The 25,421-nt window shown below is 44.7% G+C and overlaps 1 protein-coding gene across 1 annotated transcript in view; it reads right to left on the reverse strand.

Moving 5' to 3' along the window:
• Positions 1 to 7,085, reverse strand: part of LOC121586751 (UPF0711 protein C18orf21 homolog) — a 35,900-nt gene extending 28,815 nt beyond the window's left edge. The window contains exon 1 of the mRNA XM_041903711.2: positions 6,731 to 7,085. Within this exon, the coding sequence (XP_041759645.1) occupies positions 6,731 to 6,828 (98 nt within the window). The 5' untranslated portion in view covers positions 6,829 to 7,085. The remainder of the gene's footprint in view (positions 1 to 6,730) is intronic.
• Positions 7,086 to 25,421: the final 18,336 nt, after the last annotated feature.

Consider the following 25,421-nt stretch of genomic DNA (forward strand, 5'->3'; position numbering starts at 1 on the left):
CTCCCTGTAGTCTGGGCTTCACCTCCCTGTAGGCTGGGCTTCCCCTCCCTGTAGTCTGGGCTTCCCCTCCCTGTAGTCTGGGCTTCCCTCCTGTAGTCTGGGCTTCCCCTCCCTGTAGTCTGGGCTTCCCTCCCTGTAGTCTGGGCTTCACCTCCCTGTAGTCTGGGCTTCCCCTCCCTGTAGTCTGGGCTTCCCTCCCTGTAGTCTGGGCTTCCCCTCCCTGTAGTCTGGGCTTCCCCTCCCTGTAGTCTGGGCTTCCCCTCCCTGTAGTCTGGGCTTCCCCTCCCTGTAGTCTGGGCTTCCCCTCCCTGTAGTCTGGGCTTCCCCTCCCTGTAGGCTGGGCTTCCCCTCCCTGTAGGCTGGGCTTCACCTCCCTGTAGGCTGGGCTTCACCTCCCTGTAGGCTGGGCTTCCCCTCCCTGTAGTCTGGGCTTCCCCTCCCTGTAGTCTGGGCTTCACCTCCCTGTAGTCTGGGCTTCCCCTCCCTGTAGTCTGGGCTTCCCCTCCCTGTAGTCTGGGCTTCCCCTCCCTGTAGGCTGGGCTTCCCCTCCCTGTAGGCTGGGCTTCACCTCCCTGTAGTCTAGCCTTCCCCTCCCTGTAGTCTGGGCTTCCCCTCCCTGTAGTCTGGGCTTCACCTCCCTGTAGTCTGGGCTTCACCTCCCTGTAGACTGGGCTTCACCTCCCTGTAGACTGGGCTTCACCTCCCTGTAGTCTGGGCTTCCCCTCCCTGTAGTCTGGGCTTCCCCTCCCTGTAGTCTGGGCTTCCCCTCCCTGTAGTCTGGGCTTCCCCTCCCTGTAGTCTGGGCTTCCCCTCCCTGTAGTCTGGGCTTCCCCTCCCTGTAGTCTGGGCTTCCCCTCCCTGTAGTCTGGGCTTCACCTCCCTGTAGTCTGGGCTTCCCCTCCCTGTAGTCTGGGCTTCCCCTCCCTGTAGTCTGGGCTTCCCCTCCCTGTAGTCTGGGCTTCCCCTCCTGGGCTTCACCTCCCTGTAGTCTGGTCTTCCCCTCCCTGTAGTCTGGTCTTCCCCTCCCTGTAGTCTGGTCTTCCCCTCCCTGTAAACTGGGCTTCACCTCCCTGTAGGCTGGGCTTCCCCTCCCTGTAGGCTGGGCTTCCCCTCCCTGTAGGCTGGGCTTCACCTCCCTGTAGGCTGGGCTTCACCTCCCTGTAGGCTGGGCTTCCCCTCCCTGTAGTCTGGGCTTCCCCTCCCTGTAGTCTGGGCTTCACCTCCCTGTAGTCTGGGCTTCCCCTCCCTGTAGTCTGGGCTTCCCCTCCCTGTAGTCTGGGCTTCCCCTCCCTGTAGGCTGGGCTTCCCCTCCCTGTAGGCTGGGCTTCCCCTCCCTGTAGGCTGGGCTTCACCTCCCTGTAGTCTAGCCTTCCCCTCCCTGTAGTCTGGGCTTCCCCCTCCTGTAGTCTGGGCTTCACCTCCCTGTAGTCTGGGCTTCCCTCCCTGTAGACTGGGCTTCACCTCCCTGTAGACTGGGCTTCACCTCCCCTGTAGTCTGGGCTTCCCCTCCCTGTAGTCTGGGCTTCCCCTCCCTGTAGTCTGGGCTTCCCCTCCCTGTAGTCTGGGCTTCCCTCCCTGTAGTCTGGGCTTCACCTCCCTGTAGTCTGGGCTTCCCCTCCCTGTAGTCTGGGCTTCCCCTCCCTGTAGTCTGGGCTTCCCCTCCCTGTAGTCTGGGCTTCACCTCCCTGTAGTCTGGGCTTCCCTCCCTGTAGTCTGGGCTTCCACTCCCTGTAGTCTGGGCTTCCCCTCCCTGTAGTCTGGGCTTCACCTCCCTGTAGTCTGGGCTTCCCCTCCCTGTAGTCTGGGCTTCCCCTCCCTGTAGTCTGGGCTTCCCCTCCCTGTAGTCTGGGCTTCCCCTCCTGGGCTTCACCTCCCTGTAGACTGGGCTTCACCTCCCTGTAGTCTGGGCTTCCCCTCCCTGTAGTCTGGGCTTCCCCTCCTGGGCTTCACCTCCCTGTAGACTGGGCTTCACCTCCCTGTAGTCTGGGCTTCCCCTCCCTGTAGACTGGGCTTTGTATCTACTGTCTGCCTCTTATTTTGGAGCCTCTGGGGATATATTTATAATAATAATAATAATAATATGCCATTTAGCAGACGCTTTTATCCAAAGCGACTTACAGTCATGCGTGCATACATTTTTGTGTATGGGTGGTCCCGGGGATCGAACCCACTACCTTACAAAACAGTCACGCTACAATTAGCCACACTACACTACGCTAAAAGTGACTCATGATATTTGGAGGTCTCATGGTCAAGTGTCAGTAATCTCTCCAATCTACAGGCTGTATTAAAGCATCTAGATTAGGCTAGAGGGGAAAGGCTAATGTCATCAATAGGGGGGGATGAGGGGGGAAAGAAGACGGGGGGGAACAAGTGACAGTGAGATGCAGGAAATGCGCTGGATGAGCAAAACTGTCAAGAAAAGTAGGCTACAGAATTGTCTTTCTACAGACTCTTGAACAAGGTGATTCCTCATACTCCTCTGTTGGAATTAACTGCTTGTTCAAATAATGAATTAACCTTGGATCAATCAAACAATACAGAGGATCATTTAGACTTTTCTAGAACACATGATCAACTTCTGACTTCTTTTAACATTGGGTCTGTCATCTATTAACCAGAATGAAACATCTCATAACCTTCAGAAGTGAGATCAACAACGCAAAGTGACCTAATTCACATAACTACGAATCACTCCAGTTAATAAACATTTCCAAATGGGCCCCATTTAGTCACCAAACTAAGCTACCAGGCAGACATCCCATCCCGCGCTCCAGATGAGCCATCACCACTGGAGATGTGATACAGGAAGGGGGGGCTCTCTGCCGCGCTAATCTAATTAACATTCTTCACATGAATCTCCTTTTAAATGCACACTTAGTGAGAGATAAACACTGGCCCCTACTACCCAGTTAGAGCAGGGCAGAGCCCACTCTGGGCCAGATGCTATCAACAAAGAGTTTAAAGTCTGGAACGCAGCACGGCTCAGTCTCTGGGCCTCTATGGACAATTGAGACAATCACAGTGTGGAGGAGAGAGAGCAACATCCTGTTTACTAACCAAACCTCAGAAATAATAACTCAGATGGTCCAACGCAACAGCTTGGTTAGGGTGGCAGGGGAAAAGAGGGTGAGGGTTGGGGGGCAAGCCCTGTAACACTACAAGGCTCCCAAAACACATAGGGTGGCATGTTTGTACATGAGTAATGACACTAACACTGAAAACAAACACTCCAGTGACGCATGGCTGAAACCATAAGTGGAGACACAAACAGCAAGGAGGAACTTCAGGGAACCTTAAGTATAGTACGCAGTAGGACTGCTCTGTGGATAAATAAGATGATATAATTGCTGTATTCTACACATATCATATCCTTACAGGGCATGCCATCAAGTTGCTTGGTTGATTATCCTTTTGACAGCTAGCACACTAACTTTTGTTCTTCATGTAACCAATAACAAGATATGGTACCAATGAGTAGCCTAACACACAATTGTAGACTTCACACGTAAGAAAGGTGAAATCATCTGTGCTTGAGTGTGGCTCAAATGGGTAACACCTACCACAACTATAGTTCTCATAGTCTATATCCCTTAAACTCAACTCTGGACCTCGAAGCCAGTTCCACTGCATTTTTTTTTATTGTTCCCCTCTAATCATGGCCTGATTTAGACCTGGGACGCCAAGTGTGTGCAATTAATTATCAGGTGGAACAGAAAACCAGCAGGCTCCAGACCTCTTAGGGTAAGAGTTGAGTCCCCTGGTCTATATGTTGTCAGAGACCGGGGTTCACATCCTGGTCATTTCTGTGCTGCATCTTGCCTATCCGTTTCAATACATGCACATGTGTTAGGGGAATATATTCTCCCTTTAAAAAGAAAAGAAAGAAAGGTCCAATCAGATGTTTTTAAATATAATGAATCAGACATGTTGTTTTTGGTGGAGTTCCCCTTGAATGGCTTAAAAAGTCATCTTAATATCTATCTATTCAACATATATAACCCTCCAGGCATGGACAGCTGTGATATCAGTACGATCTGTCCAACACATCTTCCATAATCGGTTCTTTCCACAGAGAGACAAAAAAAATCTGGATAAACTCTTAACGGGTAGCCTAAAAGTAACGACCCATAAATCCACCCCAACTGGGCCTTTTATTTTGATTTCCTTTTTAAAATTCAACCACACATTTCCTGGCTCAGGTGAGTGAGAGTAAAAACAGGCCGGGGGATTCTGAGGTTACTGGCCCAGGCCCAACTCAAACACAGGCCACAGAACAGCAGCCCATGGATAGAGGAGGACGGCCCAACCCTGTTCCTGGAGAGCTCCCATCCTGTAAGTTTTTGCTCCAACCCTAATCTAGCACACCTGATTCTAATAATTAGCAGGTTGATAAGATGAATCAGGTTAGTAACACCTGGGGTTGGAGCGAAAACCTACAGGAGGGTAGCTCTCCAGGAACAGGGTTGGAGTGACAACCTACAGGAGGGTAGCTCTCCAGGAACAGGGTTGGAGTGAAAACCTACAGGAGGGTAGCTCTCCAGGAACAGGGTTGGAGTGACAACCTAGAGGAGGGTAGCTCTCCAGGAACAGGGTTGGAGTGACAACCTACAGGAGGGTAGCTCTCCAGGAACAGGGTTGGAGTGACAACCTACAGGAGGGTAGCTCTCCAGGAACAGGGTTGGAGTTAACCTACAGGAGGGTAGCTCTCCAGGAACAGGGTTGGAGTGACAACCTACAGGACGGTAGCTCTCCAGGAACAGGGTTGGAGTGACAACCTACAGGAGGGTAGCTCTCCAGGAACAGGGTTGGAGTGAAAACCTACAGGACGGTAGCTCTCCAGGAACAGGGTTGGAGTTAAAACCTACAGGAGGGTAGCTCTCCAGGAACAGGGTTGGAGTTAAAACCTACAGGAGGGTAGCTCTCCAGGAACAGGGTTGGGCAGCTCTCCAGGAACAGGGTTGGAGTTAAAATCTACAGGAGGGAAGCTCTCCAGGAACAGGGTTGGAGTGACAACCTACAGGAGGGAAGCTCTCCAGGAACAGGGTTGGAGTGACAACCTACAGGAGGGTAGCTCTCCAGGAACAGGGTTGGAGTGACAACCTACAGGAGGGTAGCTCTCCAGGAACAGGGTTGGAGTGACAACCTACAGGAGGGTAGCTCTCCAGGAACAGGGTTGGAGTGACAACCTACAGGAGGGTAGCTCTCCAGGAACAGGGTTGGAGTGACAACCTACAGGAGGGAAGCTCTCCAGGAACAGGGTTGGAGTGACAACCTACAGGAGGGTAGCTCTCCAGGAACAGGGTTGGAGTGACAACCTACAGGAGGGTAGCTCTCCAGGAACAGGGTTGGGCAACCCTGGCTTAGAGGATTGCTCCAGAAATTACACTTGACTTTCTCTCTCTCTAACTACAGTATAATGCAGTCGTCACTCTGTGAAATCAAAAGGTGATGAAAATGGAATGAGTTCCTGTTTTGATTAGTTGGTTTCAATCAAACGTACGGTCGTTCCACCTCAAAAAGTACAAGAAAGATGATTCTTACACCCACCATTTTCAATTGTACCCAACATCCGATTTGGGCCAAACTTCTTCCTACCAATGAGTAAGACACAAGGAATCTCCAAAGAAATGTCAGACACCACCCACGGACCCCACGCCAATCCCACCCCAACAACCAGTATACAGAATCAGTTCTCTATGTTTGACAAGTAGTATGAAGCTGTGGCTTGTAGTATTGCTTCTCCATACTATGTAATGTATTCCCTGTGAATCTGGAGATGTCTTTTTTCCCCTGTTCAGAGATGTGTGTCATTGTGTCACTTGCATTTTTTACCATAAAGTAGTGTGAAAGTACCAGTTTTTGACCACTAGATGCCACTGTTCCTGCTATACCGCCACACTATCCATTTTGCTGGTCTATTGTGTTTATTCAATAGATCACAACATTTCCTTTGCAACTTTGGATAGAAAACCAATAAATTTGTCTCATTATGAAAATAGATTGTCATTCTCACAATTCAAGCCATTCCTGCATGAAAGCAATTCAGTTTTTCCTTCTTGGATATTAAGCGTGAAAATGCTAATATAGGTACTATTGACCTGCATTGGATTTGTGCCACAAAATATGTTGAGTGACGGACTGGCACCATAGTAGCAGTCTATCCGCTTCGAGCTCCAGAGCAGCGAGCTCTTAGCAATGTCATGGCATTGATTGCCCGGGGGGCTCAGGATGGTGAGCAGACAGCCAGAGGCACCAAGATGGTACGGCACAGTCTCTGCCAGCTGGGTCTCACTGTCAGCTCATTAAGGCTGCCTGCTATTGTAATTGATGTACGCAAACATAAAGGACAGAAGCATGCAAATGTTTGACATTTGTAGGAGACAAAGCAGACCTGGTTAGGGACTATCTCTGTACATTGGCAAAGCGTGTGTGTGCACATGGCTAGTGTGCATGTTGGATATGTGGTTACAAAATGCATGATATTGTTTCAAGAAAACAATAGCTATGGCAATGACATTGGTTCTAAAAAATAAACATTGTGAAAAGAACAATACCAAAACGGAACAAATGTACTTGGCATGATATTGTATTTCGTAAAACTACACAATTTGAAATGAATTTCACTGTGCTACTCTGCCACCTAGTGTCACTATATTATCATTACATCAACAAAAATGAACGAGATGTAGCTATTACGTTCTACGTTTATTAAAGAGAGAATCCTTACATGAGAAAACGTGACTGCTCCGGACAAATGTCTTGATAGAGTAGCGACGCCTCCATTAAAAACTTGTGACTTGAGCCTGTGGAGTCTGTAAATGTCATGTCCCTCTGTCTTTGCCACCGACTCGAGAATCCGCGTGTGAGAAAGGCTGGTCACTTCCTGGCCAACTTGTTTTACCTCTTTTGGAACGTTGATAAGAGAACGAAGAGGAGTGTGGCAGTTAAATGATCTTGCAGATGATCTTCAAGAGCAATAGAAATCGATACGATGTATAATACCTAAATTCTATATTTAGTTTAGGTTTAAACAGTGATCATTCTATTTGCGTGATAGCCTACCCTACACTTTCCGTCCTAATTTTGCAATCCCACAATGCATCACACCAAGCTCAAGCATTATGGGAAAGCGAGGAATAGTCCTGTGTGCCGCACGGCACTGGCTGTAGTTTTATTTATTGGGACGATTTATTGGGACGATACCCCGTTCAACCCATTATGATGATTGACATTGAGTATGAAAAACGGAAAATAATATGAGGATGTCTTCAAACATTTAGGGGATTTGCAAACATATAATGCTATTGCCTATATGACAACCTCTAATTGGTCCTCTGTAGCTCAGCTGGTAGAGCACGGAGCTTGTAACGCCAAGGTAGTGGGTTAGCTCCCCGGGACCACCCATACACAAAAAAAATATATGCACGCATGACTGTAAGTCGCTTTGGATAAAAGCGTCTGCTAAATGGCATTTTATTATATTAATTAGTAGGCTAGGCTAATCAGCATGTTAGTCTATACCTATAACCTAAATACAATTTTTTTATTTTTTTTATTTAACCTTTATTTAACTAGGCAAGTCAGTTAAGAACAAATTATTATTTACAATGAGGCCTACCAAAAGGCAAAAGGCCTCCTGCTTGGACGGAGGCTGGGATAAAAAATTAAAATATAGAACAAAACACACATCATGACAAGAGAGACACCATAACACTACATAAAGAGAGACCTAAGACAACAACATAGCATGGCAGCAACACATGACAACACAGCATGGTAGCAACACCACATGACAACAGCATGGTAGCAACACAACATGGCAGCAGCATAACATGGCAGCAGCACAACATGGTAGCATACTAGGCTAATAGCCAAATCGATCATTTGATAGCCTTGGCTTTAGGCATATAATAATTTCACCCCTTAAAAATAAATTTGAGCATTTACATCTAGTGCCCCATGAGTCTAAGTTTGGTCATTGTAAGCTATCTCTGTGGTTAGAATGTGATAATGCTTCGACTGATTAGCGCTCTGAATTTCCTTGCATCAATGGTGATTCCTTGAAAGGCTAATAATGATATAAAAGAAAGAGCTTGTAATAGAAGGTCAACTAGCCTACAACACTTTAAATTATTGCTCTCATAGAAACTGATCCAGATGAAAGATGGGACATCATTACTACCAATAGAACTGAGGGTGAAAGTTGAACACTGCACAACAGAATGAGAATGGACTGTTCGAGGAATCGAGTTTTCTGCGCAATTACTGGCGCTGTTGGGTTTAAATTATACACCCTCAGCTGCACCTGAGATCACACAAGGACAGACAGACCTCCGTGGTCTTACTAGCCCAACTCTTGATGGATCCTGGGAAATAATAGTATTGTCTAGTCTCCAGCAGAGAAATGCCCCAAGGGCAGTGGATATGAAATTGGATATTTTAAAGCGACGGGGGAACCCACTGTTCGACCTGCTCCCTTCCAAAAGAGGTGACTGCACCACCAGGCTCCTGAGAAACGCCACTCTACCCACTGCTGTCAGACTGTACAACAGCTTTAGCTCTTAAATGTCTTCAAAATTGTATTTCAATCATTCCATTTTTTAACAATTCAGTTTTCCTATATATATATATATATATATATATATATATATATATATATATATATATATATATATATATATAAAATAAACAATCCTCTACTGTGTTTTTGTGTCATGTATTATGTATTTTTAAGTGACATTTTTTAATGAAGTAAATTCTGCTTTTCGTCAGTTTTTTCTGTAAGCAAGAATCAATAGTCAAAGTCAATGTCAAAACGCGCGAGCGCTCACAGCAGAAGAGGACACTGGTCGCGCAGAGTGCGGCAGATATCAAAGGAAGCAAGCAACACGGTCTTGCAGCCGACCCGCTAGATATACGGTCTTGCAGCCGACCCGCTAGATATGGCTATGCAGAGATGTAAGTGGATGACTGAATATGTAACAGTGGGTCATTGTTAAACACGATTGATATTCTGTAGGACACGACGATGAGTAGGCTAGAGACTGCCAAACGTCCCGAGTGCCTGAAGTGAGACACCTTCAGATGGTGTCCACGAAGCAGCATCGAACAGATGTCCGTCCCTTTTACGCGCACCTTCTCTACAGGACCACAGGGATTTATCGATCCACTCAAACTACTGGTAATTATGTGGATATTATTACACATTGTTTATTATAAGCCTATGTACTATTATTTCATTACATTTTTAGATTCCTATTGCGCTGATTAAGACCGTCGGATATGATGTGATGTTGATGTCTCCAAAATGATCAATGTATCGTTTATGTTATTCCATATTATTTATATCAGTAGACTAAAATTGTTGTGGAGGGGATAACGCATAATGACACAGTCTCTTCTCGTTTTAGTCATATAGCTAAATGACACCATGTAGGCTAGCCTATGTGAATGTGACAGTGATCCGACGGTAATACATGGAGTAGTCTAAAGTGTAAGTGATGGCCTCTCACTTAGTGGGAGAGTAAACCTTCTACTTAATCAGGTTCTGCCAGACATGCGGGGCCCCCACCCTAAAATAGATTGAAATAGCCGAGTAGAGCAGTTGTGCGTTACCGCGGATCAAATATACTTTAGCCTACCCTGGTTTTCTCTCACTTCAAATGATAAATTGGATTGCAGAGTTCCATTTCGTTTAGACAATGTTGTGTGTGTGTGTGAGAGAGAGCGAGAGAGAGAGAGAGAGCGAGAGAGAGGAGAGTGCGTACGTGCATATGCGCGCGCTCTTGCATATCCAAAAATGTTATACTGTTGGATAAACATCACAAAATGTTCGAGTCACTAGTCTCACCAATCATCCACCTGCTAATAACGAATGACTGAACGGGCTCTTGAATGAATGATGGGTGCATTAATTGGGGGTTATATATTCAAACCAAAAAACAGTCTAATGATGAAGATTGAAACTACTGTTGCCAAGAAATTCCCATCATTAATGTACATTGATTTAATAAAACCTTTATACAATTGCTGTATATAATGGAACTGGATAAAGGATAATTAAAGGGACTGCATCCTATCACACTGATGTGTCCACCTGACCTGACGCGCGCATGTGGAATTAATGGCGCGCCCTCTAAGACGGCACTTTGAAGATAAGAAAAAAGACCACTGCTCAGCCTTCTGGGACGCGCGCGGTACCAGAAGTCCTGTCTTTCCTCTCTAGAAGACCTTGAAGAACAGTGCAGGGTTTGCATCCTATCAAACTGAAGTGTCCACCTGACACGGTCATGTGGAATTAATTGGGCGCCCTCTGAGCCAGCACTTTGAAGAGATGAAAAAATAGCTGCTGCCACCTTGGTCAGCCCTCTGGGACGCGCGCGGTGCCAAGAGTCCTGTCTTTCCTCTCTAGAGACCTTACAGCCCACATGAAAAAATACTACAGCTTACTATAGAATACTACAGTACTTACTATAGAATTCTGTAGTAAGCTGTATAATACTACACTATTCATGTGTAGTACTTACTAAATAATGTTTTAGTATAGTGTAGAATACTATAGTAAATACTATAGTATTATCCGCAAAAAAAGCACTATATTAAATATTACCGTAATGTCCGCAAAATCACTTTTTTAACAACAGTCAATTATTTAATTTGCATATACCCGTTCCATTCCCCTCCCCCATATCGCAATTCTCAGGTTATAGAAAAGAGCAGAAGCTCTGAACTATCCGTTCAGACCTACCTACCTACCTACCTACCTACCTACCTACCTACCTACCTACCTACCTACCTACCTACCTACCTACCTACCTACCTACAGGTTATGGAACATTTGCACTTTTAGTATTCCTCTTACTTCCGTAGGTTTCCTGAGGGAGAAAGACTCCACTTCTATGTCAAAGATAATAAAACAAAAATACTATAGTAAATATTATGGTAATGTATGCAAAAACAATACAGTAAATACTACAGTATAGTACAGTCTTCAAAGATACCACCATAAATGCTACAGTATACTGAAATCTGCAAAAAAAAACTACATTAATTACTATAGTATATACTACAGTTTTCTTTTACTACAGTATTTATACTACAGTTAACTGTAAATACTACAGTATACTACAGTATGCTACAGTAAATACTACAGTAAATACTACAGTAAAGTCAGCAAAAAACACTACAGTGAATACTATAGTATTTATACCATAGCATATAGTATTTTTTCATGTGGGAGGAGAGGAGAGAGGAGACACCCAAAGTGTACAGTCACCATGCAGAGGAAAGGAAAGGCAAACCGAAGAGCCAGCTACACTATCAGCGTCGTAACGCAACACCAACTCCGATAGCGCTGACTGAGACTAGGAAATCAAGACGGGGAAACGATATAGAAAGATGTTGTGTAAGTACATCACCCATCCACATTATGAACTCACAGAGTTATTTTCAGCAATTTCTACTTAATACTTTATTCAATTTTGACTTGCTTAATCATATAAAGATTGCTTCAGTTCAGTATTATAACATGATTCATTCTGAATTAAGTTAATCTACCCAGAGGCATTATGCACCCCAAATATCTGAGGGGGCACAAAGTACGTGAGGATGGCTGGGGGGATGGTCTGAAGGGGTGCTCTGCCCCCCGTTAGGAAGTTGGAGAATTTGGCTTTTTTCAAACACCTGAAACAGCTTTTTCCTGCAATATAGAGCCATAATCATTATCCTTAATTCTATGTAAAAAAAAAAGTGTTTATTTTTCTGTATATCTAAGCATACCTCTTGAGCTGTCTGTATCCTCCTGACAGGTGTGATTTTTTAAAGAAACTAAATATGCTTCTCTGCATCTCTGCTAAAATCAGGGTAAAATATTGAAAGGAATGTAAGTCCTATTCAGTACATTTAGTAAATGCTTGCTTTTCTAAAGTCTACCAACGTTGCCAGCAGGCATGCCAGCTAAGATGGTTAGACAAGCTAGCTACAGTAACTTGATTGATAGCCTGAAATGACTTCTTGGTAGCTAGTTATGAGGTTGGGAGATTGGGAACCTATCTGGGCTAGTTAAATGCCAACTATTCTTTTTTTTTAAAACAGGACAAATCTGAGGGGGCACATACCCCTGTGCCCCATATGGTCATGACACCTCTGAAACTACCTTGCCCTTACCCTAGCCGACTAAACTCAACTCCACAATTTACAATGGAGTTGAGCGGCGACTAGTGTGGGCGGACTGGAGCTCCGATGTCACATAAAATGAAGTACTTATAAAAAATGACGGATTTCAGTGCCCAAAGAATAGCCCGCAATTACACAGAACAGTGTCGTGTGCAATTGTGGCTATTCTTTGGGTGCCAGTCATTTTGAATAAAAACATCATTTTATGTGAGGTTGGAGCTCCAGTCCGCCTGACCCCATTCCTACGTCTTAATGATGCTGGCACAGCTGAATAGACTAGAGCAGTGTAATGGTTTTGTAATTAGTCACCTGAGTCGACAGTAAAAACTAATGAGGTCACTCAATGAGCAGCTCCAATGCCAAGTCTACTTCATTTATTCCATTGTCTATCCGATCTTTACTACTCAGAGGGGTGCCTGTCTTGCTATTCGAGCACTACACATTTGTACCTTGATACCATAACAAAAAGACGCATTGCTAATTTCAGCTTCTTGCCAGCCACTCCATCTTGATTTGGAGTGTGTATGTGCTTTTCCTGATTCCTGCGGACGTACCTCCTCTTAGGGCTGTGGAATCCATTTATCCTTTCAATGCATTAGTTGGAAAGCAAGCCAGGTATTCACTCCTCCCCTACTTGCAGGGATGTATTGATCATAGTCGTCCTCTCTGAATTATGGCCAGTAGTAATGCTTTGATTTTGTGTTCAAGACTGAACACCAAGATGGAAATAGTAACCAAGGCCAAACATGGGTAGCGTTCAGCAGGGCACAACATTGGCCAATATTCAGATTTACATTTATTACATAGATTAGAACAAACTTGCCTCTCTGGCATGTAATTAGGAATCACATCAGCTCTATTCAAGCAATTTCCATCTGCAGCATTCCACAACGTTTGCTTATTGAACATTGCCCTGCTTTTATAATTCAATCAGGTTAATTTGGCTGTAAACTGGGTGTAGTCTTTTTGGATTGCTCCCATGGGCCATTCACAAAGGGCCTCAGAGTACACTCTTAGAAGAAAGGGTTCCAAAAGGGTTCTTCGGCTGTCTCATAAGAGAACCCTTTTTGGTTCCAGGTAGAACTTTTTTGGTTCCAAGTAAAACCATTTTGGGTTCCATGTAGAAACCATCTGTAGAAAGGGTTCTACATGGAACCCCAAAAGGTTCTACCTGGAACCAAAAAGGGTTCTTCAAAGGGTTATCCTATGGGAATAGCCAAAGATCCCTTTTAGGTTCTAGATAGCACCTTTTTTTCTAGTGTAGGAGTGCTGATCTAGGATCAGGCCCTTGATCCATGTCTGTATGATCTCATTCCTTATAATCTAAAAGACAAAACCGATCCTAGATCAGCACTACTACTCTGAGACGCTTTGGGAATACGGGCCATAGTATTTCAAAGACAACTTTTGCATGCTCTGTAAATATAGCCAGTCTAGACAGTATCATTTCATTTTGAGCATAGTTTCTCAGTCTCTTGAGACTGTTTCTTGTCTAGCCTATCCCTGAGAGATACCATGGATGGAAAAATAGAGAGGTTGCATCACAAATACGTCCCCCTATGGGCGCTGGTCAAAATAGGGTGCCATTCACATTTACATTTTAGTCATTTAGCAGACGCTCTTATCCAGAGCGACTTACAGTTAGTGAGTGCACACATTTTTCATACTGGGATGCAGACGGAGACTACCCACTGGGCAAAACTGCTTGAATCAATGTTGTTTCCACATCATTTCAACCCCAAAAGTCAATGTGATGACGTTGAATCAACATGGAAAACTGATTGGATTTTGAAAAAGTCATCAACGTAAGGGCATTTAAAAAATTTCACCGAACATTTAACATACAGTGGCTTGCGAAAGTATTCACCCCCCTTGGCATTTTTACTATTTTGTTGCCTTACAACCTGGAATTAAAATAGATTTTTTTGGGGGTTTGTATCACCCCCCCCCCCAAAGTCAATACTTTGTAGAGCCACCTTTTGCAGCAATTACAGCTGCAAGTCTCTTGGGGTATATCTTTATAAGCTTGGCACATCTAGCCACTGGGAGTTTTGCCCATTCTTCAGGGCAAAACTGCTCCAGCTCCTTCAAGTTGGAAGGGTTCCGCTGGTGTACAGCAATCTTTAAGTCATACCACAGATTCTCAATTGGATTGAGGTCTGGGCTTTGACTTGGCCATTCCAAGACATTTAAATGTTTCCCCTTAAACCACTCGAGTCTTGCTTTAGCAGTATGCTTAGGGTCATTGTTCTGCTGGAAGGTGAACCTCCGTCCCAGTCTCAAATCTCTGGGAGACTGAAACAGGTTTCCCTCAAGAATTTCCCTGTATTTAGCGCCATCCATCATTCCTTCAATTCTAACCAGGTTCCCAGTCCCTGCCGATGAAAAACATCCCCACAGCATGATGCTGTCACCACCATGCTTCACTGTGGGGATGGTGTTCTCGGGGTGATGAGAGGTGTTGGGTTTGCGCCAGACATAGCGTTTTCCTTGATGGCCAATTTTAGTCTCATCTGACCAGAGTACCTTCTTCCATATGTTTGGGGAGTCTCCCACATTCCTTTTGGCAAACACCAAATGTGTTTGCTTATTTATTTCTTTAAGCAATGGCTTTTTTCTGGTCATTCTTCCATAAAGCCCAGCTCTGTGGAGTGTACGGCTTAAAGTGGTCCTATAGACAGATACTCCAATCTCCGCTGTGGAGCTTTGCAGCTCCTTCAGGGTTATCTTTGGTCTCTTTGTTGCCTCTCTGATTAATGCCCTCCTTGATCTGTGAGTTTTGGTGGGCGGCCCTCTCTTGGAAGGTTTGTTGTGGTTCCATTTTGAAATAATGGATTTAATGGTGCTCCGTGGGATGTTCAAAGTTTCGGATATTTTTTTATAACCCAACCCTGATCTGTACTTCTCCACAACTTTGTCCCTGACCTGTTTGGAGAGCTCCTTGGTCTTCATGGTGCCGCTTGCTTAGTGGTGTTGCAGACTCTGGGGCCTTTCAGAACAGGTGTATATATACTGAGATCATGTGACAGATCATGTGACACTTAGATTGCACACAGGTGGACTTTATTTAACTAATTATGTGACTTCTGAAGGTAATTGGTTGCACCAGAGCTTATTTAGGGGCTTCATAGCAAAGGGGGTGAAAACATATGCACGCACCACTTTTCCGTTATTTATTATTTAGAATTTTGTGAAACAAGTAATTTTTTTTATTTCACGTCACCAATTTGGACTATTTTGTGTATGTCCATTACATGAAATCCAAATAAAAATCCATTTAAATTACAGGTTTTAATGCAACAAAATAGGAAAAATGCCAAGGGGGATGAATACTTTTGCAAGGCACTGTAAATCCATTTATTTATTTTTTTGATTTCACGTTGAATTTACGTTAGTTGACAACTCAACCAAATGTAAATCATAACTAGACATTGAACTGACCTCTGTGCCCAGTGGGTCCAGACAATGACACTTCCTTCCCAAGAGTTTTATTCAGGTCTACTGCTTTACATTACCTAAGAGAGGACACCTGAAAACTCTGAAAATCTTGTTTCTAGGCCTGCCTACATTAATTATTCCACCTCTCTATCTTTCTGTCTGCAATATGTTCCAGAATGTTCTGTTTATTGTTCCCACAGTTTATAACAAGCCTTTTAAAACACTGGCATCAAAGTCCGGTTTGAGGCAGTATCTCGTCTCCCCTGATGTCATCCTTCCCTCTGTGTGTGAGTGTGAGTGAGAGAGAGAGAGAGAGAGAGAGAGAGAGAGAGAGAGAGAGAGAGAGAGAGAGAGAGAGAGAGAGAAGCACTGGTGCAGAATACCCTGCTAGTGCTGTGCCATGCATAATCAGGTTTAAGAGAACAAAGATTCTCAGCTTTACAAACGGTGGTTGTTTGGTTCAGCACCCAGCAGAACACAGGCTCTTTCAGTGTGAAGCCTACCAACCAGGCCATGATAAGAAAGACCCGCTTTGAACCCTTCAGCTTTGAACCTAGTGACAGGGGATAGTTGTTCCACTCACTTGTATCATGTGTGGAAAAATATGCTTTCATTATGAGAATATGACAATCTAGGATTAGGTGGTAGGTGATTGTCATCCTCATAATGGCTGTTGATGGATTGTCTTGTTCACACCATGTTTGTGTATTTTGGTCATGCACATCTCATAAGTTGCATCCCAAATGGCATCCTATTCCCTATATACTGCACTACTTTTGACAAGGGCTCTGGTCAAAAGTAGTGCACTATGTAGGGAATAGGGTGCCATTTGGGATGCAACCATAGTCAGATGTGAATTTAAAGCCTTTTACAGATATAGGACATCCTGTAATATGGTCACTGTGCAGTTTTGCATTTTATCCTCTGTCCCAGGGCTCTCATTACATTCCACTGTAAAGATTAAGCCCCGCTGAGGCCATCACCATCCTTTGTAAAGATATGTTGCTGTTTGTCAGGTCTCTGGATCCTGCTCCACCAACAAGTCAAGATTATGAATCAGTTCACACCAGAGGTGGTTTCCAGCCCAACTAAGGCTGTGTCCCAAATGGCACCCTATTCTAGTGTCCCAAATGGCACCCTATTCCATATTCCCCATACGGTTCTGGTCAAAAGTAGTGCACTATATAGGGAATAGGGGGTCATTTGGGATACAGACTAAGGCTTTGGCTCTCTCCTTAAATCAAGGCAGAGACAGCTAACTCATTTTCTGTGGCCAAGTGTCTCAGTTTAGGCTGATATAACTGACACACACATCTTGTTATTGACGCTAGCAGCATACTGTAGGATTGATGCCCACACTCTGGTACCATAGAGATGAAATTACCGGAGCTGGCGCAAGATGGGAGCGGGAAGGATAGAATACTAGAACACTGGAGTGTCATTGTTCTGTGTTGGGTGGAACTAAGTATTTTTCCCAAATGGCACCATATTCCCTCTATAGTGCACAACTTTTGACCAGGGTGCACTATATAGGTAATAGAGTGCAATTTGGGATGCACCCTAAGTGTGGAACACGCTGTCTTACACGTCGATCCAGAGCATCCCAAACATTCTCAATGGGTGACATGTCTGGTGAGTATGCAGGCCATGGAAGAACTGGGACATTTTCAGCTTCCAGGAATTGTGTACAGATCCTTGCGACATGGGGCCATGCATTATCATGCTGAAACATGAGGTGATGGAGGCGAATGAATGGCACGACAATGGGCCTCAGGATCTCGTCACGGTATTTTTGTGCATTCAAATTAAAATGCAATTGTGTTTCGTTATATGTAGCTGCCCATACTATAACCCCACTGCCACCATGGGGCACTCTGTTCACAACGTTGACATCAGCAAACCGCTCGCCCACACGACGCCATACACACTGTCTGCCATCTGCCCGGTACAGTTGAAACCAGGATTCATCCATGAAGAGCACACTTCTCCAGCGTGCCAGTGACCATCGAAGGTGAGCATTTGCCCACTGAAGTTGATTAAGATGCCAAACTGCAGTCAGGTCAAGACCCTGGTGAGGACGACGAGCTCGCAGATGAGCTTCCCAGAGACAGTGCAGAAATTATTTGATTGTGCAAACCCACAGTTTCCTCAGCTGTCCGGGTGGCTGGTCTCAGACGATCCCGCAGGTGAAGAAGCCGGATGTGGAGGTCCTGGGCTGGCGTGGTTACATGTGGTCTGCGGTTGTGGAGGTCCTGGGCTGGCGTGGTTACATGTGGTCTGTGGTTGTGGAGGTCCTGGGCTGGAGTGGTTACACGTGGTCTGCGGTTGTGGAGGTCCTGGGCTGGCATGGTTACACGTGGTCTGCGGTTGTGGAGGTCCTGGGCTGGCGTGGTTACACGTGGTCTGCGGTTGTGAGGCCGGTTGGACGTACAGTGCATTTGGAAATAATTTTCCACATTTTGTTATATTACAGCCTTATTCTAAAATGGATTTTTTTTTATCCCTCATCAATCTACACACAATAACCCATAATGACAAAGGAAAACAGGTTTTTAGAATTTGTTGCAAATATAAAACTGAAATATCACATTTACATAAGTATTCAGACACTTTAGTCAGTACTTTGTTAAAGCACCTTTGGCAGCGATTGCAGCCTCAAGTCTTCTTGGGTATGACGCTACAAGCTTGTCACACCTGTATTTGGGGAGTTTCTCCCATTCTTCACTGCAGATCCTCTCAAGCTCTGTCAGGTTGGACGGAGAGCGTCGCTGCACAGCTATTTTCAGGTCTCTCCAGAGATGTTCGATCAGGTTCAAGTCCGGGCTCTGGCTGGGCCACTCAAGGACATTGAGACTTGTCCCGAAGTCACTCCTGCGTTGTCTTGGCTGTGTGCTTAGGGTTGTTGTCCTGTTGGAAGGTGAACCTTTGCCCCAGTCTGAGGTCCTGAGCGCTCTGGAGCAGGTTTTCATCTAGGATCTCTCTGTACTTTGCTCCGTTTATCTTTCCCTCGATCCTGACTAGTCTCCCAGTCCCTGCCACTGAAAAACATCCCCACAGCATGATGCTGCCATCACCATGCTTCACCGTAGGGATGGTGCCAGATTTCCTCCAGACGTGACGCTTGGCATTCAGGCCAAAGAGTTACATTTTGGTTTCATCAGACCAGAGAATCTTGTTTCTCGTGGTCTGAGAGTCTTTAGGTGCCTTTTGGCAAACTCCAAGCGGGCTGTCGTGCCTTTTACTGAGGAGTGGCTTCCGTCTGGCCACTCTACTATAAAGGCCTGATTGGTGGAGTGCTGCAGAGATGGTTGTCGTTCTGGAAGGTTCTCCCATCTCCAAAGAGGAACTCTGGAGCTCTGTCAGTGACCATCGGGTTCTTGGTCACCTCCCTGACCAAGGCCCTTCTCCCCCAATTGCTCAGTTTGGCCAGGCGGCCAGCTCTAGGAAGAGTCTTGGTGGTTCCAAACTTCTTCCATTTAAGAATGAGGTAGGCCACTGGGTTCTTGGGTACCTTCAATGCTGCAGAAATGTTTTGGTACCCTTCCCCAGATCTGTGCCTTTTTAGAATAAGGCTGTAACGTAAATGTGGAAAACGTCAAGGGGTCTGAATACTTTCCCAATGCACTGTACTGCCAAATTCTCTAAAACGACGTTGGAGGCGATTCATGGAAGATAAATTAATATTAAATTATCTGGCAACAGCTCTGGTGGACATATCTGCAGTCAGCATGCCAATTGCACGCTCCCTCAAAACTTGAGACATCTGTGGCATTGTGTTGTGTGACAAAACTCCACATTTTAGAGTGGCCTGTTGTTGTCCCCAGCACAAGGTGCAGCTGTGTAATGATCATGCTGTTTAATCAGCTTCTTGATATGCCACACCTGTCAAGTGGCTGGATTATCTTGGCAAAGGAGAAATGCTCACTAACAGGGATGTAAACAAATGTGTGCACAAATTTGAGACAATAAGGTTTTGTGCATATAGAACATTTCTGGGATCTTTTATTTCAGCTCATGAAACATGAGTGTAGAAAATGGGTCTCCTCTTTCACAGCAGAGCCAAGTTGCCCCTAGCAGTTTCCAATATAGTATTTAGTTTTTTTAATGTGAAATAGTCTAATCCGAAAGGATATCAGTGTTGGATTTTAAAGGTAACTAATTCCACCTGCTCCTTCAAGCAGAGAGATCAAATATGTTCTGAGGCAGGCCAAGAGACTTCAAAGGATAATTCGAACCCTTTGGAATCCTTCTTTTCACACTGGGCACATGTCATGTCAACATGGACAATTGGTTATTATAAGGTAGATACTGATCAATGAGATTCCAACCTATTTTGACCCACTCAAAAAGACAGCCAAAAGTTTGTTGAATTCCCAATGTGCTATCACTATGCGTTCGAACAATCTTAAATATGCACTATGCAGAAATTGCTTCAAAACAGAAAGTAAAAGATGCAAAAAACAAAATATAAATCGAGAAACATAAAAATAGAGCACATAGAACGTATCTACTGCTTCTTAGACTTGATTTCAATAAGAATGACAGATCTGTGACTCACATTTCTATGTGAATTTGGTCAGGTCACCCAAAAAGTTACATATTGCAGCTTTAATGCACAACCAAATTCCAATGGAAAATCCATGTCTGATTTTTGATTTAGTTGTCACCTAAATGTGTTATCACTGCGCTTTCAACCATTTAAAAAACAACCAAGTTCAGATGGAATACAATGTCAGATATTTTGTTTATTATACAACAACTTAATGTGTTATCACTGTGCTTCATCTAATAGCACAACCAAATGACCTGGATTGCAATTGAGATTACATTAAAGTACATAGTGCAAGTGATCAATGCCGTTTGCGATTCTGTGCAGATTATTATAGCAATTGTGAAGATTTCCACAGACCTGCGACACTGAACATGCACAGTTTCTTACATAAAAATTACATAAGAATACATCTATTGTTACAGTAATCTCACCATGGATGTGTTACTCATTTTAAGGTTGAATTTATACTGTTACATTAGTTTGTAAGATAGCCTTAATATTAGGCTATTTACCGTCTTGCAAAAGTGATATTGAATTGTCTTTGGTTGACAACGCAACCAAATATCAACATCTGAAGGAGATATTTATTCTGCTTGGATAGCTCCAGCTGTGTCACTGAGTCTGGTTATTGTTTAAATTCAGCCCAGGGTTAAACTAAAAATAGACAGTACATATAGGCCTAGGGTTTCAATCTTTGGTTGATTTCAAATGAAATCTACAAATTAATAACTTGTATGTTGGATTCACGTCTCCATTTCACTCCAAAATCTAAGTTAAAGAATAAGACTAAATCAAATCAAATCAAACTTTAAATGAACTTTCAATATAGTTTCATTTGATTTAATCCTATTCTTTCATTTCAATCTTTGGTTGAGATGGAGATGTGAATCCAACATATTTATTATGAACTTGTAGATTCCATTTGAAATCAAACCCTAGGCCTACAGTGAGGGAAAAAAGTATTTGATCCCCTGCTGATTTTGTATGTTTGCCCACTGACAAAGACATGATCAGTCTATAATTTTAATGGTAGGTTTATTTGAACAGTGAGAGAAAGTATCCCTCCTGAGATGTGTGCAAACTTGGTGGCCAACTACAAGAAACGTCTGACCTCTGTGATTGCCAACAAGGGTTTTGCCACCAAGTACTAAGTCATGTTTTGCAGAGGGGTCAAATACTTATTTCCCTCATTAAAATGCAAATCAATTTCTAACATTTTTGACATGCGTTTTTCTGGATTTTTGTTGTTGTTATTCTGTCTCTCACTGTTCAAATAAACCTACCATTAAACTTATAGACTGATCATTTCTTTGTCAGTGGGCAAACGTACGAAATCAGCAGGGGATCAAATACCTTTTTCCCTCACTGTATATGTATTGTCTATTTTTAGTTGAATCCTGGGCATAATTTTAACAACAGCTATTGATGACTTCCCAAATGCTATATAGGCCTAAATAGCATCATTGATGATATATCATTGATAAAGTATGGTTACATTTAATTTGCACTGTTGAACCTACACTTTGGAATGACTTCGATAGCAACAGTAAATATATTAAGTGCAGATTTTGCTAACAGTCATTCTCATGATAGCACATTGGGTATAGTTAGCGACAAATATCGAAGCTAAGCAGGGCTGGGCTTGGTTAAAACTCTGAAGGGATAGCTGTAGGTAGATCAACTCTCCAGTAGGAGGTGCTGTTCAGCCTATTTTAATTATTATTTTTACTTATAGAGGATATCACGTTGAAGATCTGACGTTGTTTCAAAGATATAAATGTAACATATTTTCAACAAGGTTCGTCTATGTTGAAAATTGGTTACCATGATGACATAATCCTGTGGTTGAAATTTTACCCTCAAAACAACAGTTGATTACTTTTTTCAAATCCAATGTATTTTCCACGTCGATTCCACGTCAGAATACATTGACAAATTATGTTGAAACAACATTGATGGATCTCTCTCTCTCTCTCTCTCTCTCTCTCTCTCTCTCTCTCTCTCTCTCTCTCTCTCTCTCTCTCTCTCTCTCTCTCTCTCTCTCTCTCTCTCTCTCTCTCTCTCTCTCTCTCTCTCTCTCTCTCTCTCTCTCTCTCTCTCTCTCTCTCTCTCTCTCTCTTTCTCTTTGTGCTGATAAAATATCTGTCTGATCCTCTGTCACATTGTTCCTTTCACCTCCGCCTAATCAAACAAACTGCGGCCACATTGAGAGTTCTGACTCTTTCATTTCCTCATTACCTCATTCTAATTTAGCCTGGTTCGGCTCATTTTGTCTGAAAAGAAAGGTGGGCATTGAAATTCCCCCTCGGCTCTTCTTGCCTACCTTTCTCCTTGGACCTTCCTGTTCGTCTTTCGGCTCGCTGTCCTCAGTGAGGTCAAATCCCTGCAGCCTCACTAAACTAGGTTGGACCAATTTCCACAAGGGGACCTGAGGGATGCTTTTGTGATTGCTGTACTTCACTATAAAAGCAGAGAGAGAGAGAGACAGAGAGCAAGATCAAATCTAATTTGATTTGTCACATGCTTCGTAAACAACAGGTATAGACTAACAGTGAAATGCTTACTTATGAAAGAGAGAGAGAGAGAGAGAGTGTAAGAGAGAGAGAGGTCATCTGCCTTTGGCCTAAAGAGCAGGAACCTGGACTTCACCAAACATACAAGAAACATGGTATAGAGGAGATGGACCCACTTGTTGCCCTCTAGGTTACAGAGAGCTGGTAGTCCCATCCACCAAACTACCAGGTGTGAAACAGGGAAGGGACTCAGGGGATATGCTAATTTGATATAGAGCAGACCTAACTCACTCTATTCAATTCATCAAAACAGGGACATTTTACATTTGGCTAGAAATTCAAAAGGAAATGATCTCAACAGAGAAAAATGTCCTCCTGTGTGCTACCTATATCCCCCTACTAGAATCCCCATACTTTAATGAAGACAGCTTCTCCATCCTGGAGGGGGAAATCAATCATTTCCAGACCCAGGGACATGTACTAGTCTGTGGCGACCTAGAAGAACCTGACACCCTCAGCACACAGGGGGACAAACACATACCTGGAGGTGACAGCATTCCCTGCCCCATATGCCCCTCTAGGCACAACTACGACAACATAACCAACAAAAACGGGTCACAACTCCTGCAGCTCTGTTGCACGCTGGGTATGTACATACAGTGAGGGAAAAATGTATTTGATCCCCTGCTGATTTTGTACGTTTGCCCACTTACAAAGACATGATCAGTCTATAATTTTAATGGTAGGTTTATTTGAACAGTGAGAGACAGAATAACAATAAAAAAATCCAGAAAAACGCATGTCAAAAATGTTATAAATTGATTTGCATTTTAATGAGGGAAATAAGTATTTGACCCCTCTGCAAAACATGACTTAGTACTTGGTGGCAAAACCCTTGTTGGCAATCACAGAGGTCAAACGTTTCTTGTAGTTGGCCACCAGGTTTGCACACATCTCAGGAGGGATTTTGTCCCACTCCTCTTTGCAGATCTTCTCCAAGTCATTAAGGTTTCGAGGCTGACGTTTGGCAACTCAAACCTTCAGCTCCCTCCACAGATTTTCTATGGGATTAAGGTCTGGAGACTGGCTAAGCCACTCCAGGACCTTAATGTGCTTCTTCTTGAGGGGGTCAAATACTTATTTCCCTCATTAAAATACAAATCAATTTATAAAATTTTTGACATGCGTTTTTCTGGATTTTTGTTTTGTTATTCTGTCTCTCACTGTTCAAATAAACCTACCATTAAAATGATAGACTGATCATTTCTTCGTCAGTGGGCAAACGTACAAAATCAGCAGGGGATCAAATACTTTTTTCCCTCACTGTAGTTAATAGTAGGCTTCGAGGGGACTCCTATGGTAGGTACACCTATAGCTCATCTCTTGGCAGTAGTACTGTAGACTACTTTATCACTGACCTCAACCCAGTCAGCCCACTGACACCCTGTCACGCCCTGGCTCTGGGGACTCTCGTATGTTGAGCCAGGGTGTTTATTTTGTTTAGGTTCTAGTCGTTGTCTATCTATGTTGGCCTGAGTGACTCCCAATCAGAGGCAACGAGTGTCAGCTGGTTGTCTCTGATTGGGAGCCATATTTAACTGTCTGTCTTTCACTTTGTGTTTGTGGTTTCTTGTTCTGATTTGGTTTGTGTTACACCGTAGACATCACGTTATCGTCTGTTGTTTTGATCGTGTGATCATTCATTAATAAATATGTTCACCTTCAACGCTGCGCATTGGTCTCTCCCTGACGATCGTGACAGAAGAAACCACCAAAACCAGACCAAGCAGCGTGTCCAGGAGCCATCGCTAGCAGATCTCCGTGGCAACCTCGACTGGGTCAAGCCTAGTGAGGAGCAGAGAGGGTGGACTTGGGACCAGTTGAGGAAGAGCTTCGACTGGGTCAAGCCCATTGAGGAGCTGAACGGCGGGAGTTGGAGACAGAGGAGCGAGAGTTGGGCGAGAACGATGGAGGCCTGGCCCACGGGGAGGAGAGACCCCCAGAAATTTTTTAGGGGGGCTCACGGCGTCGGGGCAGCAGGAGGCTGCGATAGAGCGGTCCAGCGGGTTGGCAGAGGAGGCCGCCAGGTTCACGGGAGTCACTGGTCACCAGGGGGAAGGAGGTTGTAGAGGCACGGCGAGAGGTACTGGCGTGTGTTGCCAGTCCGGTCCGGCCTGTTCCTGATCCCCACGTAGGGCCAGTGGTGTGTGTTCCCAGTACGGTCCGGCCTGTTCCTGCCACTCCCACCAAGTCAGTGGTGCGTTTCGTCAGCCCGGCGCGGCCCGTTCCTGCTCCCCGCACCAAGTCAGTGGTGCGCGTCATCAGCCCGGTCCGGCCCATACCTGCTCCCCGCACCAAGTCAGTGGTGCGCGTCATCAGCCCGGTCCGGCCCATTCCTGCTTCCCGCACCAAGTCAGTGGTGCGCGTCGTCAGCCCGGTCCGGCCCATTCCTGCTCCCCGCACCAAGTCAGGGGTGCGCTTCGTCAGCCCGGCTCGGCCCGTTCCTGCTCCCCGCACCAAGTCAGTGGTGTGCTTCGTCAGCCCAGTCCGGCCTGTCCCTGCTCCACGCACCAAGCCTACGGTGTGCGTCGTCAGCCTGGTAAGGCCCGTTCCTCCTCCACGCACCAAGCCAGGGGTGCGCGTCGTCAGTCCAGCACAACCCGTGCCTGGGTCATGTCCGGAGCCGGATCCGCCGCCGAGGCGGAGTGCCCACCCGGTCCCTCCCCTGTTGTGGTTGGTTG

This window comes from Coregonus clupeaformis, chromosome 17 (genome assembly GCF_020615455.1).
Source record: "Coregonus clupeaformis isolate EN_2021a chromosome 17, ASM2061545v1, whole genome shotgun sequence".
Lineage (NCBI taxonomy): Eukaryota > Metazoa > Chordata > Actinopteri > Salmoniformes > Salmonidae > Coregonus > Coregonus clupeaformis.